The sequence below is a fragment of the Meriones unguiculatus genome, chromosome 12 (assembly GCF_030254825.1).
Source record: "Meriones unguiculatus strain TT.TT164.6M chromosome 12, Bangor_MerUng_6.1, whole genome shotgun sequence".
Classification (NCBI taxonomy): Eukaryota; Metazoa; Chordata; class Mammalia; order Rodentia; family Muridae; genus Meriones; species Meriones unguiculatus.
Genome location: NC_083360.1, coordinates 77,023,842 through 77,044,569, shown reverse-complemented (window position 1 = coordinate 77,044,569; position 20,728 = coordinate 77,023,842). Strand labels below are relative to the sequence as shown.

General features: G+C 41.9%; 1 protein-coding gene across 2 annotated transcripts in view; it reads left to right on the top strand.

The window, feature by feature from the left end:
• Positions 1 to 14,780, top strand: part of Tm2d1 (TM2 domain containing 1) — a 32,450-nt gene extending 17,670 nt beyond the window's left edge. The window contains exons 6-7 of one of the 2 annotated variants that reach the window (XM_060365923.1): positions 11,050 to 11,180; positions 14,467 to 14,780. In XM_060365923.1, the coding sequence (XP_060221906.1) occupies positions 11,050 to 11,160 (111 nt within the window). In that variant the 3' untranslated portion in view covers positions 11,161 to 11,180; positions 14,467 to 14,780. Of the gene's footprint in view, positions 1 to 214; positions 287 to 964; positions 1,102 to 11,049; positions 11,181 to 14,466 lie in introns of those variants that run through there. The other variant, XM_060365924.1, reaches the window with a different exon arrangement.
• The last annotated feature ends 5,948 nt before the right edge of the window (positions 14,781 to 20,728 follow it).

Below are 20,728 nucleotides of genomic sequence, written 5' to 3'. Positions count from 1 at the left end.
TTCTCAAACTGTAGCTCCAAAAGCTTTTATAGAACTGTTATTTCAAAAAGGACTGCATGTTCAAAGGTCACTGTAGATACCAGGCTCAAGTGAGTGAGAGATTTCCTTACTGAAGAATTTTCTGAAATCTTTATAATTTTATAATAGATTTTATAATGAGTCTCAAAGGCAGGTTACAATTATTTCTCCAACTTAACATGTATTTTCCTGATAGTCACGATCATCTTGTCAGTTCCGGACACATTGATGGGACTCTGGGACACACACCAACATGCTGGAGGCAGAAGTAAGATTTTCTTTTGAAGTGCACAGGCACGCTCTACAAATTTCACTCAGTACAGATGACAGAAGTTATAATCTAGCTCATTTACTGGGTGAAGAACAAAGGAATGTGTGGGTATTCTGCATGGTTTCTAGAACAGCCTCAAGCAAGACCTAATCCATATAGAATCTGTGTTCCTTTGTCTCCCTGTGATAGCCTCATCCTCTCATGCTATAGTGGGTCTGGTGACTGGCACAGTTTAGGAGATGCTGTCCTTAAGCACTAACAATTGCCACCAGATGTTTTCTGCTAAGTACTAAGCTGGTTGTGAGTACTCTTGAAGCTCCCTAAGTTAGAGGCAAGGGTGAATATTGCCAAACAGAACTTCGGCAAGCACTTATGGAGCACCTACTGTCCTCACTGAGTGTCAGTGTGCATGAAGATCATTATGTTTTACTCTGCCTTCTCACTCAGCCTTGCCACTCTTCAGTGCTGGCTGCTGCAGCTGTTTTCATGTTTTAGAGCCCGTCACTCTCAGTGATTTTGATACCACAGTATGAGGAGGGGCCAGCAAACAGACCAAGAATTAAACAAGGAAATTAATACAAGAATTAAACAAGGAAAATATTTGGTTTTAAAGTTAGAATTTTCCTGCCTTTACACACAAGGCAAATGCCTAGTCAGATATCCTGTCTTCTCTAGCTGTGGAACAGGTGTCTGCATGAAGAAAGAAAGGCTCCTGTGCACATAGGTGTAACGATGGACTTCTCGTTTTAAATGAAGATAAAATGAATTTATGTTTTATTGGTTTTGCTAAAATTAAAATATCCAAAATTCAATATTTCTTGTTTGTTTTTATTTTGAGACAGAGTATTTATCACTTAGCAAAGGCTAGCTGAGAACTTCCTGCCTCTGCCTCTAGAGTGGGAGATAGATTAGGAAATAGTTGGGTTTTTTGTTTTGTTTTGTTAGGAAAAAAATATTTTGATTGTATTTAAACCTCTTCCATTTATAAATAATCAAAGTATTTCAAACAGAATCACTAATGTGTATTCCGGCAAACCAAAAATAAAGTTTCTGCTGTTGAAACAGAAGTTGCAAGTTTGGGGCTGGAGAGATGGTTCAGTGGTTAAGAGCACTGTCTGGTCTTCCAAAGGACCTAGGTTCAATTCTCAGCACCCACATGGCAACTCACAACCATCTGTACGTCAGTTCCACAGGATCTGACACCTTCACCCTTATGCACATAAAATAAAAATGAATTAAGAAAAAAAAAAAGAAGTTGCAGGTTCAGGCAAGGAGAGAAGCTAAAAGTGGTAGCTTACTAAACAGTGTTGCCATTAGGAACTTAGTGCATTGGGCTGCTAGAACAAAACAACTTAGAATGAGTCATTTATTTTATCTTATTATTTTGTCTGGTTTTTGTTTGTTTTTATGGATGTGTGGGCATGGTGGTCAGAGGATAACGCCATGTAGTCAGTTCTCTCCTTCTACCTTTATGTTGACTCCGGAGATCAAACTTGGGCAACTTCTTTACCTGCCTCCCGAGCCATCTTGCTGACCCTTTCTGGTGTTTTGTTTTTTGAAGACAGAGTATGTATCCCATCCTGGCCTGGAACAGCCCAGTCCTGTCAAAACACCCACCTCTTCAATCCAACACATTGGGGATTACATGTGAGGGGCGCGTTCATATTGTAACAGTGAGATTTCCAATTTTATAGACTTATAAGATCAATGAATAAAAAAAGAAAGCTGATGTGATAAACTCTGCAGACAGGGCGAGGTGGTGGCTTAACAGATAGAAGCACTTGCTTCTAAGCCTGAGACCTGTGTTCAGTTCCTGGAGCCCACGTAAAGGTGGAAGGAGAGAACCAACGCCCACAGGTTTTCTTCTGGTTTCTACACATGTGTCCTTCCCACACAAAATGAGTGTAATTAGGTATAAATAAATAAATATTCTGCAGTAGGTATGATGCCGTTCTGTATACAGGTTTCGTGAACACTGCTCAGGTATAAGTTGAGCCTTTGCCTTAGTGGACTTTTCAATCTAACCAGCTCAAAAAAACCTTTGATAATAATTTCTACTTTTTATCAGAAGCACTTCCTTAGGAATGGAGGCTTCAGATAAACTTGATTTTTGAGGCAGATATGGTGGCTCACACCAGTAATCCCAGCCCTGGGGAAGTTGAAGCAGAAGTTTAAAGCCAGCCTGAACTACACAGTAAGTTCAGGACAATTTGCCTCAAAACAGACAACCAAAAATGTTGATTTCATTTTGAATAATTTTTTTCAATTTTGCTAAAATGTTCAATACCCTATGCTTTTCAGTTTATCTTAGAACGTAAATGATGTCAGAGCCATGGGTGACCTTTGGGGAAATACAGTCTGTTCTGTGAAATACCCTGATTACACTCGGCCTTTGACACGCACACTCTTGCCTAAAGGAGAGCTAAATGTGCTCCCTCCTAAATCCGCCAGTGCTGGAGCGTGGACCAGCTTACTCAGTGGGTCCTTGCTGTGGGACACCAGTGCAGAAAAGCATAAGACTGTAAATGCCAAATCAGTCCAGGTGTTCTCCCATTACTATTTAACCCTGGTGTTGTTTACTGAGGAAAGTATATGGGAAAACCGAGGCGACTAATACGTGTTGCTTCTGCTCTGATTTTATTAGGTAGATTTCGGTTCACCTACCCCATGGGGGCATTCATTGCCTTAATACCAAGTGTTTAAAACTGGTCTAACTAGTCCCTAAGCTGTGTTTTCCTCAGGAGACATCATGGTGTTACTGCTTAAAAAGTAATATTTATATTAGTCATTTAGATTAAAAGTACCAGTTGTTAAAAGCAATGAAGTTGTCCAAATCTATAAATTCTGGTCCTTGTGTATGATGCTAATTAAAATGTGACCCTGGTAAGATGTGTTTCATGCCCTTATATACAGAAGAAACTTGCAGAGAAATCAGTATGGACACAAAAGAACTCTACTTGTCTGGGGCATCAGGATGGACATGGCTGCAGTATTGTCGTAGATTGTAGATAGCTGAGTCAGTTGCTTTGTTGCCCTGCGAGATAATTTGATCTGGTCAGTATATTGTTCTGTCAGTATTAATATTTTCAGTCTCTTTATGGAGAAAGCTAGAGTAGAAAAAAAAAAGGTATGTTGTCTCATGACTGTAATGTCAGCATCAAGGGGTTGAGGCAAAATGATCTTGAGTTGAAGGCTAACCAGGGCTACAAAGCGCATCCCAGAACAGCTTGGGCTACACAGTGAAATCCTCTTTCAACAAAACAAATACATAAACACAATAAAACCAAGTCGTGTATAATGGCACACTTGTTTAATCCTAATGCGTGAGAGGTTGAAGCCAGAGGATTAGGAATTCTAGAACAGGATGGGCCATATGAGATCATGCCTCAAATAAAGGAAAAAGGAAAAGAGTTAGTCCTTATCTCTTCATTTGTGTGTGGTTCTTTCTCTATAAAAGCTCTGCCACTGACCTACACATCAGCAGTCCTTTTCTGAATCCATCAGGACACTTTAAGTCTACAGAGTGGTTGTTATCCGAGAAGCCTGGTGTCAACAATGGCGCAGTCCATTAACTGGGGGGGACATATGTTGCTAAAGCTTAGTTAATAAAGGGCCTAGTGCTATGTAGCTGACCTTTGTATTTTATGGGTCCTTCTTTTTCCTACCCTTTATCCTCTCCCCTCTCCCCCTCAGTCTCACCCCTTACTACCAGATAGGAGAGAATCAAGAATAGAGGGGAGAGAAGAATTAGGAAAATCCCTGAACCTAATTTCTTTCCTTTTGCTGCGTTTTGACCATGGCTACTAACAAACTGCAACCACCCTCCCTAAGTGACCAACAATCATTGACCCCGCCTCTCCCGGCCCTCGCGTTTATGTACCCCCTGAAAAGTTCTCAGAATTCCAAACATCACACAATTGCAGTAGGCAAAACCACGCTTCTATTAGAGCATGAGGCAAATCATGGTCAGCTGCTGTGGACTGTCTGAAGCAGCCCCACATCCCTGCATCTAGGATTAAAACAAAAGCAGATTCCTATAATACTTCTGTGTTTGTTTTTGTTTTTTTTTAAAGAAACCATAATTCTAGAATTCTTATGAATGTCAATCCCTATCCCGAAAGGCAAAGAGGATGGACATCAGAAGAAGAAAACAGGAAACAAGTTAGGAACCTGCCACAGAGGGCCTCTGAAAGGCACTGCCCTGCAGACTATCAAAGCAGATGCTGAGAGTTATGGCCAACTTTTGGGCAGAGTACATGGAATCTTATGAAAGAAGTGGGAAATAGTAAGATCTGGAGAGGACAGCAACTCCACAAGGAGAGCAATAGAACCAAAAAATTTGAACACAGAGGTCTTTCCAGAGACTCATACTCCAACCAAGTACCATGCATGGAGATAACCTAGAACCCCTGCACAGATGTAGTCCATGGCAGTTTAGTGTCGAAGTGGGTTCCATAGTAATGGGAACAGGGACTGCCTCTGACATGGACTGATTGGCCTCCTCACCTCCCCCTGAGGGGGGAGCAGCCTTACCAGGCCATAGAAGATGACAATGCAGCCACTCCTGATGAGATCTGATAGACTAGGATCAGAAGGAAGGATAGGAGGACCTCCCCTATCAGTGGACTTGGGGAGGGATATTCGTGAAGAAGGTGAAGGGAAGGTATAATTAGGAGGGGAGGAGGGTGGGGTTTCGGGGGGATACAAAGTAAATAAAATGTAATTAATAAAAGTTAAAAAAAAAGAATGTCACTGCACTGGTAGCTACAATTGTTTCATTTGTTTATATTGAGATGCCACTTGAATATGTACAAAGAAAAATGTATTTTACAATAATGAAATGAAATGCTTATAAATTGCAGATAAAATATTAGGACATTAATTAATAAAGTTCAAGTAAAGTAAGCTTTTTGTATGTAGTAAAAATATTGAATAAAGTTGTCAGAACTACCTTACATAAATGGACACCTCAGAAGCATTAATTAGGAATGCTGAGCAACCATCACTGTCCACTTACAGAAATTTTCTGTCACCAGTAAAGGGTAATTACCAACTCTTTCTTTTTACTTGGTAGCCTCTGGTTTCTCTGTCATTATGAATTGACCTTGATATTTCGTATAAGTAGAATCAGGCAATAGAGACGGTATTAGTCCTTTTTGTGTCTGGCTTAGCATATATCAGAACTCCCTTCCTTTTAACTGTTGGTCTATCCATACACATTTTGCTGGTGTGTATAATTACATATGCCATCACACACATACTCCACATTCTGTTTAGGTATTTATCAGCTAGTTCTTGGGTTGTTTTTACTTTTTTTGGCTATCATTAATAATTCAGATATCCACATTCATACACAAGTATCTAAGTATACACCTAGTTGGCTTGGAGAAAAGGTACTCTGTGTGTGTGTTTTCTCAAATCTAGGGATTGAAAATGCTAGGCTCATGTTCTGCCAGTGACCTATATCCAAGCCCAAAGTTTTTATATAAAATGAAACACGGAGAAATTTTGGTTTTAAAAGGATACAATAGGTTAAATCAACAGTTAATAGACTGAGTAAAAGGATAACAATAATAAGAATTGATATCTAGACTATAAAGTCAGTTTCTGCAAATGATAATCTAGTAGAAGAGCATCTTACACCAATAGGCAATTGACAGAATAGGTTATTCACACAACTAATAAGCGAATAAGGAGATCCCCCGGTGCTTGTGCTCAAAAATTCGTATCTCTGTCTACCCTGGAGCATGTACAAAGATATTCACTGTATCCCTGTTTGTTCAAGGCCTGCCTGGGCTCATGTGAGTCAGGTTGGTCTGTTTCAGTTAATGAAACCGGTATCAAAGGAAAGTGAAAGACTGGAGAGGCTGCTGAGTAGAAAGCCAGCGAGAGTGCAGGAGTCCCTGATTAAATCCCCACTGGACACAAATATGTAAAATTATTTAAAGAGTAAAGAGTTTTCAATTGTGAAGCTTTGTAGTACAATACTGTTAGAATAAATTTTAAGCATGATTTTTGTTTTGTTTTTTTCGAGACAGGAATTCTCTATGTAGACTCACTCTGTAGACCAAGCCAGCCTGGAACTCACAGAGATCCGCCTGTCTCTGCCTCCCTGAGCGCTGGGTTTAAAGGCATGTGCCACCAATGCCCGGCTTAAGCAATGTTTTTTAAATGTTTACTTTCATTTCATGTATATGAGTGTTTCGCTTGCATGCACGTCTGTGGACCAGATGCATTCCTGTGCTGACAGAGGCCGGAAGAGGGCATTGATTCCTCTGGAACTGAGGTTACAGATAGTTGTAAGCCACTGTGTGGGTGCTAGAAATTGAACCTAGATCCTCTGGAAGAGCAGCCACTGCTCGTAACTGCTGAGTCATCTCTAAAGCCCACTGTTAGATAAATTTAAAGTAGATATTAAAAAGAATTTCACATTTCTAACAATAACTACAGATCCAATTCACGTGGCTCAATGCATGCCTATTGTGTGTGTAGGTGCATACCTGTGAATGGGAGGGTGGGTGAGGGTTGGGGATGAGTGTATATGGGGGCAGGGGTGTTGTCAAGAATTAGGCCAAAGGCATCACAGATAGAGAACAAGAAGCTCTCTCTAGTGCAGCTCCATCTCCATAGCCAGGCCAGGCCAGGCCAGAGGAACCTGTGAGTGTTATTTCTAAGCCAGGCAAATTCAAGATCTTGCTACAGGAGGCCATCTTGGTTTACTGTTTGCACTATCCAGTGTGATAATTGGTAGAGAATGCTAGTCGACTCCAGAGGCTTGCAGCTTCAGTCTTCCAGAGCTATAAATGCCTGCTATGCTACAAAATTTATAGTCATTTGTGATAGTAGCTTTAGAAAATTATGAGTTTTGTGGATCTAGGGTTTTGTACTTAGGAGACATTAATATGTATTGTAGAAAGTTCTTACTTTAAATCTTTTAGTTCATTTTTTTACAAGTGTGTGTGAGTGTTTATCATGGCATACATGACAACTCTGTGTAGTTGGATCTCCTTCCATTGTGATGTCCAAGGATTGAACTCAGGCTGGCTAGGCAGCAAAAACCTTTATCCACTGAGAAATTTAAATAGTTGCATGGGATGTAATTTTAAATATTGACATGTTTAAATAAAACTGTTAGATCAATTTTTAAATGTATCTCATTGACCCAAAAGTGCTCCATAGAGTGTGTTGGTCCTCTTGTTGACCTACTTGTATGATAAGGAACTTTGAAGAACTAACATTAATAGCTTAAGGGAAAATAAATGCTGTAATATGATTGCTAAGTTATGCGCAACATTGAACCACATGCATGTAAACTGTTATGAGTGTTGTCTACAGTACAGGAAAGGGAAGGGGTACAAGTTAGTGGCTTACATCATACTGTAAAACATCAGTGCTTGAAACGAGCTGCACATGGGCTTATTAGAAATGCATGATATTAAAAAGTCACCCAATCATCTATCACCTTATTTCTAACATTTGTATATTTTTCTTCAATGGGTAAATGCAATTATCAGGAAAAATAGTACAGGAAAGAAAATAATATAACAAAAGGCTCAGTTCCAGTCTGATCACATATTCCAACAGGAGATGTTTTTACAGTGTTCTTTGGCCCCTTTCCACAAGCTGAGCTTCACTTTTTGTGTTTTCTTAATAAAGTCTTAGAATATGTTGTCTTCTAATTACCCATTCTTCTCATAGCTTAATGTTCCTAGTAATTCCTCATGACCCTAGCCACAAAAAATGTCACAGATGCATTAATTTTTACCTAAATTTATACATAGCATCCGTAAATGTCAGACAACTTAATTTAATCTTTAGGAATTAAGTCAACATGCATAGCAGCAGCTGACTTACATAGTGGCCGGCTGTTTAAGTATTAGTTGAATCCAATAGAGGAGTCTCCCTGTTGGCAGGGATGGTGTCTTAGTCACTGTTAAATGCAGATTGTTTGTCATCTTCCTGGAATAGTGTAGGAGTTAAGTGTTTGTTGAGTCTTTGCTTTTATGAGATGAGTTCTCATCATGTAGCCCAGGCTGGCCTCAGGTTCAATCCTTGTGCTTTCTTGCCTTAGACCACACCCCCAGCTGTCCGGGGCTACAGCTGAATACTATTGTATGCTGCCTTTTGAGTTTTGAGCCTGGCTGAACTATGTATTTTTAAATTGATGTCCCTTTTGCTCTTCTCATTTAGATTTATTCATTTTGTATGTATGAGTGTTTTCCCAGCGCATGTACCACATGTGTTCCTGGTGCTCTCCAATGTCAGAAGAGGGTAGTGGACCACCATGTGGGCACCAGGAGCCAAAGTCAGGTCCTCTGTATGAGCAGCGGTGGCTCTTAACTACTGAGTCATCTCCTCAGTCCTGTTTGTTTATTTTTCTAAGACAGTTTGGCTCTGTAGCTCAGGCTGGCCCTTGAACTTGTGGCGTCTCTATCGCTCAAGCATTAGGATTACAGTTTTACATCACAACTCCCAGCATTGAAATCACTTTTAAATGAGAAGTGCTCGTGACAGCTTTCTTCACTCTAGTTGTATAACCCTTAGAAGAATATTTTTAAGTCTGTACCCTCTGCATATTTTTAAATTGACATTTAAGTTTTCCATCATAAATTTAAATAGTTGCATGGGATGTAATTTTAAATATTGACATGTTTAAATAAAACTGTTAGATCAATTTTTAAATGTATCTAACAGACTATAAATACCACGAATTTTAAATGTCATCTATTTTATAAAGAAAGAAATAAACTCTTTAGAAACTATAATAATTTTGGTTTTACTTAAGATATGAAATGCTTTTATGTAAAGGTTCTGGAAAATGAGATATTTGTAACTGGCATCAGGCTAACACGACCTTGATTGGTAGACATGCCGACTGGGCCTTTGGAATGAACCTAGGCCAGCACACCGTGGGGCCAAAGCATTTTGCCAGGCTGTTGGATTTCCTCTCACATGAAAACTTACCCACTACCCCCCAGAACCAGTGGACTCTTAATAAGCCATCAGAAATGTCCTTAAAATATAATACCCCTTTAAAGACTTTAGAAACAACGGCCAACCCAAACATACTGACCAAAACCTGGGGAAACTGCCTTCAGTGAAGTTACCATGAAGCATTGCGTTGTGTGAGGTGCCTCAGCAGCCCGTCTTTTTACTATCACAGTCGGACATCAAGAGATTCTATTAGTTGCATGTGCAGCTCCTTGGTGAGAGTTAAACTGTAGGGGTTACTGGTGTAAGCAGCCGGCATGTCAGCATCAGGGCATCCCAGCCTCTCCAGCTTCTGTCAGTAGTTTTCAGCGTTGGCAACCAAGGCAGCTGCTCATTGGGATTTTAGAGATAAACTCCCAGGGACCAAGGTTATCCAAGGCAAGGTATTTTGCAGCTGTAGTAGAGGCCCAAGCGAGAGTTCTGTAGGAGATAGTGGCAGATTGGCCCACCAACCTTCAAGGAACCAAAAATCCCCAGAGGTGTTTATACTTAGGGGAAGCTGCTGTTGTAAGGTTTAGGGTAGGCTTTGATGACAGTGTTTCTGCTACTGCTTGGAGAAAGGACCACATGGAGAGGAGGCACAGGACAGAACAATAGTGTAACAGTTCTACTGAAGCCTGCTGCCAGGCAGATTTGTTTATGGGGTATTAATACCTTTAAACCTTCCTAGGCCCACCTGCAACTAGGTAAAACTGTACTGGTAAGGGTACAGTTTTAGTATAGTTGTTGTTATTACTGTTACCATAATTATTATTACATGTATGGAGAGATATGCTGTGGCCCACATATAGAGGTCAGAGGACAAGTTTCTGGAGTTGTTTTTCTCCTTCTCCAGAGATCAAACTGAGGTCTTCAGGCTTGTTGGAAAGCTTTTCTTTATGCTTGCTGATCCTTCTCACTGGCCTGGAGGTTTCTGGTTTAAATGATAATTTATAGTGATCTTGTTAACCATACAGATGTGGTTAACAGTAGACAGATGATGTAGTAAATGTGTGTATTTTTTAAATAAATATTTTTTAAATCCATAATTTTATGTGTGTGATTATTTTACCTTCATGTATGTCTGTGCGCCATGTGCTTGCAGTGCCCGTGGCCAGAAGAGGGCATAAGATTCCTTGGTAGTGGAGTGAGAGATGGTTGTGAGCTGCTATATGGGTGTTGGGAGCCAAGCCTGGATCTTCTGCAAGAGCCAGGGTTCTTAACTGCTGAGCCACCTCTCTAGCCTCAACGTGTGTGTGTTCTTTCAACCTCTCCTTTTTGCATCCTGGGTAGTTGTAGTCAGTTACAGTGCCATCTCCTTCCGGGAGTCTGGCCTGGACAGTCATGCCATTTCCCTGGGTGTAGTAATTATCCAGCCATCATCATAAGCCACAAACAGATCAGGGAAAGTCCTTCCCTGGACTGCGGTGTATACAGTAGGGGAGAGAAGTATATTGGAGAAGGCTGAGGTGGGAATACATGATACTGGCTTTGCTGCCTGCAGGGAAACAAGAACAAAGTGGGCAAGCCAGAGCAAGGGCAAGCAAGTTGAGCTGGAACCCACTTCTTTCACCTTTTTTTTTTTTTTTTTAAGCTTGTGAGCTTCTCCCTGTCTGTTTCCACTTCATCACCTGCTTTGGGTTTTTTTTTGTTTTGTTTTGTTTTTTGTTTTTCCTTTACTTCAGTTTTGTTTTTTTTTTGGGGGGGGGGATTCTGAAACAGTTTTATTGCTTACGTAAATTCAAATATTTTTCATAAGAAGAATAACTTTCAATTTTGATCTTTCCTAGATTGTTGGCCCGTCAGATGGAAGTAGTTACATTATAGACTATTATGGAACCAGACTAACAAGACTCAGCATTACTAATGAAACATTTAGAAAAACACAGTTATATCCATAAATGTTTCAAAAAGAAGAACAGTAAGTGCTATATATATATATCCCCTTAATTCTGTGTTTCTTTTTTTCCACTTCAATTATTTATTTATTTATTACAATTTATTCACTTTGTATCCAAGCTATAGCCCCCTTCCTTGTCCCCTCCCAATCCCACACTCCTTCCCTCTTCTCCCATGCCCCTCCCACAGTTCTTCTCCCCTTCCATCTGACCCTAGCCTCTCAGGTTTCATCAGGACTGTCTGCACTGTCTTCCTCTGTGGCCTGGTAAGGCTGCCCTTCCCTCAGGGGGAGGTGATCAAACAGCTAGCTACTGAGTTCATATCAGAGACAGTCCCTGTTTCCCTTACTAGAGAACTCACCTGGAGACTGAGCTGCCATGGGCTACATCTGTGAAGGGGTTCTAGGTTATCTCTATGTATGGTCCTTAGTTGGAGTATCAGTCTCAGAAAAGACCCCTAACCCCAGATTCAGAATGGCTAAGATCAAAAACTCAAGTGACAACACATGCTGGAGAGGATGTGGAGAAAAGGGAACCCTCCTCCATTGCTGGTGGGGATGTAAATTTGTACAACCACTTCGGAAATCCACCTGGTGCTTTCTCAGAAAATTAGGAATAGCGCTTCCTCAAGATCCAGTTATACCACTCCTAGGCATATATCCAAAAGTTGCTCAAGTACACACAAGGACATTTGCTCAACCATGTTTGTAGCAGCCTTATTTGTAATAGCCAGAATCTGGAAACAACCCAGATGTTCCTCAACAGAAATTGTGGTACATTCACACAATGGAATACTACTCAGCAATTAAAAACAAGGAAATCATGAAATTTGCAGGCAAATGGTATGAACTAGAAAAGATCATCCTGAGTGAGGTATCCCAGAAGCAGAAAGACATACATGGTATATACTCACTTATAAGTGGATATTAGACATATACTATAGGATAATCATACTGAAGTCTGTACACCTAAAGAAATCTGTACACCTAATCAAGAAGGAGGACTTTGGGTAAGATGCTCAATCCTCATTCAGAAAGGCAAAGGGGACGGACATCGGAAGAGGGAGAAACAGGGAACAGGACAGGAGCCTACCACAGAGGGTCTACCCAGCATGGTATTAAAGCAGATCCTGACTGAGACTCAGCCAAATTTTGAGCAGAGTACAGGGAATCTTAGGAAAGAAGGGGGAGATAGAAAGGCCTGGAGGGGACAGGAGCGCCACAAGGAGAACAACAAAACCAAAAATTTCTGTGTTTCTTAGGGACTTAGGAGACTGGAGGAACCACAGGAGGATTTGAGAGTTTATTTAGTGCTCTAAAGCTCTCTTTCCTTTATCAGAAAATTCAAGTTCACCTGTGTGTGAGTGTTCCCAGACCACTGACAGCATTCTCATGCTGCTCAAGCTCTTGTAGTTTCCTAGACAGAGCCCTTGTTTCCAGGGAATATGGTTTTCACCAGGAAAAAAAAAAACACAAAAGCCATGAAAATACATGATGGTTATGGTGAGGTGTGCTCTGTGCTTCTGTGTGAAGTGCTTCCTGTTGTCCATTTTCCTGGCCAAGATAGTCTTTCGTTTGATTCTTGATTTGGTTTTAAGAAGGTTTGCCCCCTCCCCTTTTCTAATGTATTTTTGACAATTTCACGCATGTATCTGACATGGTCTGGTCTGGTCACACCCCCTTCTCCTCCCTTTCTTAGCCATTTCGCATCCCCTCTGATTTGCCTCCATCAGACTGGCTGAGGCACTAACCACTGGGATGAGGCTCCATTCTCCCCAGCCATCCATTGCTACCAACTCACCTGGGAGTGGCTCTTTCTCCCATCCATGACTGAATGTTGATGGCCTCGTTTCTTCTTTTTCTTTTTTTATTTTTTCAGTGCTGGGGCTGAACAGAGGGCCTAGCACATGCCACAAACATACTCCACAGCTGACCTCCATCCTGTCCTGTTTTTTGTTTTTTTAGATAGGTATCTGGATAGGTTAGAGTGGCCAGGAACTTGCTGTGCTGCTCAGTATGGCCTCAAACTCCAGGTCTCCCTGTCTGCCCCTACCTGTTTGCTAAGACTGTAGGCATGTGCCTGCGTACCTGGTATTAATAGAATTTTTAACCTTACTTTTCTTCTTCCCTAAATCTAAATGCTGGAACATCCAAACTCTCAGTGCCTTGAGTATGTAATCTAAAGATTGGGTCTACCTGTAAGGTTACTAACTGGTTTCAGTTTTTAATAGGAAAGACTTAGTCCATGTACTGTGTTAGTCTCGTTACTAATTTCCCAGTGCTGTCCAGTTTTTCTCGAGGAACATGGGTATGTCAGGAAAGCTGTTTCCTGGTACATTCATTCTCCATATTGTAAAGCATGTAGGTAGCATGTACGGTATTTTTAATATCAAAGTCCACCTTCAACCCTTGAACTTCGCTGCCAGGCTAAAGAAAGGCAGGCTAGAAGTCCAGCCCACCATCATAGAACTCCGTCTCAGACTCGTTCCATAGGTCAGGGAGGAAAGAGACACTGTTTTATGTGTTGTAGTGTATAAATAGAATGTAAATTATACGTTTTCCTCACATTGAAGTTACGGACTCTCATCTTATTGGTATAGGATTGAATAGTGACCATCCCTGCCAAATGCAAAACTGATTGTCCAAAAAGTTTCCAGATTTTTACTGCATGTTCCCTCACTGAATGAGCCAAGCTGCAGGCTGGAAAAACAGGCATAAACCACTGTGCTTGGTTCCCCCATCCTTTCCTACAGAGCTATGTGCTCTCCTGAAGGGCTTGAGTTAACTTCCCAGTATCCAGTTCGGGTTCCCAGCTGCCTGTGCTTCCAGCTCCAGGGTCTTCAGCACCCTCTTCTGCACTCCTAGAGCAGCTGCATTTGCTTGGGCACTCTGTCCCCTCCACACCCCATACTTAAGCACATAATTAAAAATAAAATAAATCTTTAAACAATCCTTTTAAGTATGAATTTATCTTATTTTCCAATAGTGTGCACACATGTGAATGCATGTGCTCACCATGGCATACCTGGAGAAGTCTGTTCTCACCTTCCACCGTATGCATTCTGGAGCTTAGACTCATCAGCAGTCTTGTTTCCAACACCTTTGCCCACTGAGCCACTCATGTCCCTCGTGACCCTCCTTTGATGAGATGCTCAGGCGTCTGTTGTGAGCAGCAGCTACCTCAGGTGGAGCACTGCCTAGCGTGCATGAGGCCCTGCGCTGCAGCCCAGCTGAGAGGGGGAGGAAACAGAAACGTGTCTGTGAAACCCCAGGGAGCATTTCCTAACTGTCTTTTCCTTTTCTGTTTCAGGATTTGAGCCTTGACTTCGGTAGAGAGCCCAGTATGGACTTCAAGACTTTCCTTTTCCTTTAGCACCACTTCATGGGTTCTAGATGATGTTTTGACGTGTGCTCAATTTTTACTTGTCAATTTAGTTAAGAATACATTATTTCTAGATTAATTTAATAGTCTTTCTTACAAATCAGTATTCTATTCTTCGTGGGCGTCTGTCTCTGTGAGATAGCTAGCCTATTGCTGTTTTATTACTGTCATGTCCTTTACATGTCACTTGTCATTTTTATTTGTGAAAAATAAAAAATATAACTTATTCACATTTTATTGAATGGAGCTGTCTTCAACACTGTGATCCTTTCAAGCACTTAATTCATGGTGTGAACAGACAAGGCTCACACTCTTTGGGGCTGCTGTGTCCTGTATGTAAGCCCACCTGAGATGCTGCAGCTTTCAGGGCTGTGTTGCATGGTACCCTGGGAGCTGAAGATCACCAGCCTGTGGAACATGAGGCACAGGAATACTGCTGGTCTCTGAAATGTGAACTTGGTCTTTTTTTTTGCTTGGAGAGTGACACTGCACCTATGAAAGGCCAGGTGTGACTGCTCCAACTCACTGAAGTTACAGCTGACACTGGGTCATCACTCTTTGCCATCTGTGAACGCTGCCAGGCAGGTGCCCGTACAAGAGCTCCGGGTGACATTCTGGGGTCTGAAGGAAGCGACACCTGTATGTTGGCACCTGGCTTTCTTACCGTGTTAAGATGAAAATCTGCAAAGTGTCAGGCCCTGGCAATAACTGCCCTAGCCTTCCAGCGTGAGGACTACTAGGTCCATGGCTCCCGAGGGTTAACTCGTTAGTCCTTGAGTAGTGTATGAGTAATTATAAAGTGTGGTACATATGCCGTACAGTGGCATTTACTTTACGACAGCCAGAGATGAAAGTGTTACCTTGATTCCTGCATGAGGGTTGTAGTCATTAATGGGATGGGATTAATTGGATGGGAAAGGAAATACTTTTCATTTTTTTAAAGACATAATCTTGTAGGCTGGCCTTGAATTTACAGCGTTGTAGTTCAGGATGACCTTGAAGTTCTAATACTCCTGCTTCCACCTCTCAAGTGTTGGATGATCGTATCCATCACCATACCCAGTTCATGTGATGCTAGGGATCAAACCCAGGTCTTCATGTGTGACAGACAAATAAGTATTCTATCTACTGAGCTACATCCCAAGGCCACAAAGTGTCTATTCAAATATGCTGTACTGCTAAAGGGTTGCTGACCTTATTTTCAGTATAATCTCCATGACAAGAACACCTTTAATTTGTCTGCTCCTCTGTTGCATTATATATGTAATATGTTGGCAGATGTTTCTTCTGTTACTCGGTTTTTATTCTACTCAAGTTTGTTAGTTTTTCCTTTTGTCTAGCATTATTTCTTCCTGACCGTTTATTAGTATGTATGAACTTTGTGTGATTAGCCTTGCTTTTAAAGTAATGGGCAGACTTGTGATTTAGCTCAGTCATCCTAGGCATTTACTCCTAAACCCTGGGGTTAAACGGAATGGATTCTTTCAGTCCTGCAGAAACATTTTGTGCCCTTCAGCAGTCATTTACGACCCCATGGACTTAGCCTTGAAATGTTTAGTGTGGTTCCCGGAGTAACTGTACCCAGACGCCATGTTGTAGTCCCAGCTTTCGCCTCTGTTAGAGAATGCTACTTTATAAGAATCGGAGGTCACTTTTTACAGTGGTGGAGTCTTGGTTCTTGAGTATTGAGGTGCTGACCTCTGGCAAGGACCTTCTTGCTGTATCATGACAGGGCAGGGAAAGAGCAAGCAAATGAACTCAGGACTCTTCCTCTTCCTGTAAAGCCACTAATCCTGTTGGGGGGGCACCCTCCCAACCCTCCCCGATCCCCACTATAGCCCAAAGGCTCTACCCACACGCTGTCATCAGGTTGTGATTTGGGGGATAAGTTAAAGTGATAGCACCACATAGATAGACGAAAGCATCTTTTTAGAGCTGTCACAAAAAGTTGTAGATCTGCAACCGGCACTTCACAGGCCCTCAAAGACTGAAAGAAATACACGTTTGTGAGTATAATTTGTTTTACACAGAAAATGGTCCATCCTCCCTCCCTTCCTCCCTCCGTGTATCCCTTCCCAGTGCTGAGTATCCACCAGGGCCTTGTGCTTGTGCTCCGTGCCTCTGAGCCACATCCTTAGGCCTTCCCCCTTATTTTAATCTAAATGCCTAAGAATACCGCCAAGTGGTATTCTTGTTAGGCACCCGGAGGACTGGAGAATCTTTTTGTTTTTCTAAGAATCTTTTATGTTATGTGAGTTGCTGAAGGCCATCTTCATGCAAGCATGCAATGCACTTTGAGCACATTCCCCCATGACTTTGCCCTCCCCCACTTGTTCCCTCCCATTAATAGATAAGTGCTTCCCAGCCTTCCTGGTGCTGCAGTCCTTTAACACAGTTCTTCCTGTTGTGGGGACCCACAACTCTAAAATTGTTTATGCCGCTACTTCATAACTGTAACTTTGCTAGAGTTGTGAAAGACCCTCCCCCCCCCAAAGGGCTCGGGACCCACAGGTTGACAATTGCTGTTCTAGACGGCGTCTCATCTCGTGTCATCTGTAAATTAGAGAAAATGTGAAATCTGGGTGGTTTTTTAGTTGTTGTTTTTTTTTTTTGAGATTTAGTTTGTCATGTGACAGACGGTCTTGCATCAGTTTTCCTATAAACGACGCAGCCTCATTCTTTAAATTTAATCTTACTTGTGCGTGTTGTGTGTGTGTGCGGTGTGTTCTCGTGGGCGCATGCACATTGCGGGCGTGTAGAGTAATAAGACTTCATGTGTGTTCTGTTTCGCTCTCCACCTCTTTGCTTCATGATGGCCTCTCCCTGAACCGGAAAGCTCACGGCTTTGGCTGGGATGTTGACCAGCCTGTAAGCTGTCAGCGGATCCTGATGTCTCTGCCTCCCGTGTTGGGGTTGCAGACACTCATGTCTGTCCAGCTATTTGTGTGGGTGCTGGAGTTCCAGGGCAGGTCCTCATGCTCTCAGAGGACCCACATATTCCTTACCTACGTCTCTGTTTACACATTGGCTGGTTCCCTAACTTAGCAGTTGCCACCACGCTGGAGTGAAATGCACTTTCCCTTGTGATTTGTTGACTTGGATTTTTTGGGCAATGCTTGGGAGCGGCATGGCTGGGTCATGTTAGCAGGTGACTTTAGTTTGTAGGGAATCTCCATATTGATTTCCACAGTGCACTTACTTATATTCCAGCAGAGGATAAGAGCTCCCTTTTTGTCCACATACTCACCAACATTAGTTGTTTGTTTTCTTAATGGCTGCCAAAACATCTAATAGCAAGAAGCTGGCAGGGGAGAAAATGAGCTCTGAAAATCCAGACCTCCCTCTTGCAGATGAAATCCCCCCCCCCCCGCCCCCGGGCTGCAGCGCGATTGTTCCCACTCTGCTCGTTAACCAGCAGCCCTTGTGTTTTTTTCCTATTTGCAAAACTGACACATGTCTGATGCAGAACTTTTGGAAAACACCAAAAAGCACAAAGAAAATAAAAGCTGTTTCTGCTAGTTTCTATGCATGTTTATACATTTTTCTCACAAATGATAGACTATACATGCTTTTTTATTAATTCAATTTACACCTGGGTCAGAGGCTCCTCTCTCCTCTCCTCTCCTCCCAGTCCCACCCTCCCTCCCCATCCCCTCTTCCCTATTGAGGAATAGGGAAACCCTTCTACCCAGATACCACATTTCATCTATTTACGTGAGAACTGAGTTTGTCTTCCTCCCCGTGGCCTGGTAGGGAAGTGATCAAAAAGAGATATCCCCTACTCTGTTAATTAGTGGGTGCACATGAAACCTAAGATGCCCATCAGGATTACCTTCTTGGGGTCTGTGTGTTCTACTATCTGACTAAAATCCCCTTATAAACAAGCATATATGTGTGTCTTTCTGGGTTTGTGCTGTGTCAGTCAGGATGATCTCTTTATTATTATTATTATTTACAATTTATTCATTTTGTATCCCAGTTGTAGCTCCTCCCTCATCTCCTCCTGGTTCTACTCTTCCTCCCTCTTCCTCCCAATCCCTCTTCCCTAGCTCACTGATGGAGGAAGTCCTCCTCCCCTACTGTCTGACCCTAGCCTATCAGGTCCTGTCAGGACTGCCTGGATCCTCTTCCAGTATGATCTTTTCTAGTTCCACCCATTTGCCTGCAAATTTCATGTTTTCCTTATTTTTAAAAAGGAACTTTTTTAAAAAAGATACATTTATTTTACATATATGAGTTCTATCTGCATATACACACCTACATGCCAGGAGAAAGCATTAGATCCCAGTATAGATGGCTGTGAGCCACCACGTGGTTGTTGGGAATCAAACTCAGGACCTCTGGAAGAGCAGACAGTGCTCTTAACTGATGAGCCATTTCTCTAGTCCCTGCAAGTTTTTATAACAGCTTCACCTTGTAAATATTTTTGTGTATCAACAGTTTTTAAATTTTTTTGTATTTTACATTTATTTATATTTATATTTGTTTATATTGCATATATGTGTATGTGTTCAGTGTATGCCATTGCCTACATATGGAGATTAGACAACCTGCAGGCATTACTTCTATCCTTCCATCATGTGGATCCCAGGGATCAAATTCAAACTATCAGGGTCGGCAGCAAAGACCTTTAACCATTCACAGAACCATCTTGCCAGCCCTCAATGAATATTTTTTTAAATTGTTTTTGAGACAGTGTTTTACTGTTTAGTTCTAGCTGGCCTGAAGCTCTATGATGTAGACCAGACCAGTCTTTAAACTCATGATCTACCTACCTGCCTTTGCTTCCTAGGTGCTTGGATTAAAACCATGTACCACCATGTTTGGCTACAAAATTAATGGCTGTAGGATAATCTATGTCTACGCCAAATTTATGCCATCCTTTATCATGTTATCCTAGCAATATTGACCAGTTGTGACCTTTGCCCCTAGATTTGGAATCTCCCTCAGGTTGCTAGGTTGTAGGACAAACGCCTTCATACAGAGTCATTTCACATTTCTGGTTTTTAGAAAACATTGTTTTGTGTGTGTGTGTGTGTGTAGTGTTCCTATGTGCAATGTCAGTTAAGCAGGGTAACGGAGAAGAAATGAAGTGTAATACCCCAAACCCAAGCTGAAACAAGATCATGGGAAGTTCCCGTTTGCTTGGTGCAGACGGGATGTGAGTCACGCAGTGCAGGGACCCGGGGCTGCTCTGTGTTCTCCAGTAAAGCCACTGCTTATATGGGTTTTGATTGCAATTCTTCCCATCCCAGCCTGGGACAGGAGCAAAGCTGTGAAAGCCAGTCCCCTCTGGGGAACAGTGCACATCCGTAGGGAAGTAGCGAGTCCGTGTGACGTAAGATGTCAAGTGGTTGCTGATGCCAAGTCCCTCTCCGGACATCGTGGTAGGAGATGTGATTTGATTATAAGAGGGCCCTCATTCATCCAGTCATTTTTTTTTTTTCCTGAGAGGAAAAGTGGAGTAAATCAGTTTGAGAAAGTGAAGAGAATTACTGTGTAGAGAGGAATGCATATGGGGAGGAGAGTGTCACACAAGCTCACAATCCTAGTGTTCAGGAGGCTGAGGCAGGAGGATCAAAGGTTTGAGGCCAGCCTCTGCTACAAACTGAGTTCAGCCGGGGATACACAGTGAGACCCTCTAACACATAAGCCAATAGTGCACATGCCAGATGGGTTTTCTTACCACTGAGCTACACCTTCCAAGCTCCTGAGTTCTGAGCTGCACTGAGTAGCCAAGTTTGGAACAGGGCATTTGTAGCTAAGCTTAGAGTGGTAAGAATGACTCGTTTCTGTGTCTTCTTGGAGCCTTGTGTTGATTCCCCCCAAATACTCTTTTTCTTAACATTCAATTCCCCTAATGCTGACAGAGGACAGCTTTACATTTCTAGAACATGTTAAGAAAAACACTTGTAAAAAAGGTAAGGTGTACAAATCTTAAAGTATCAAATGTTAACTTTTTAAAAAGTTATTAATTACATTTTATTCACTTTGTATCCCTGTTGTAGGTGGTTATTAATATTTACTATTGTTTTATCTTCTTGTAATGCTGCTGTTAATCCTCAGCAGCTAGCTGTATAACCAAATCACCACACAGAGACTGGGTTTTTAGTTAACCTAGAACACAATGCTGGGCAATATTTACTGCCTCCTAAACCTTCAAGCCCTCAGTTTCCTAACATTTAGATTT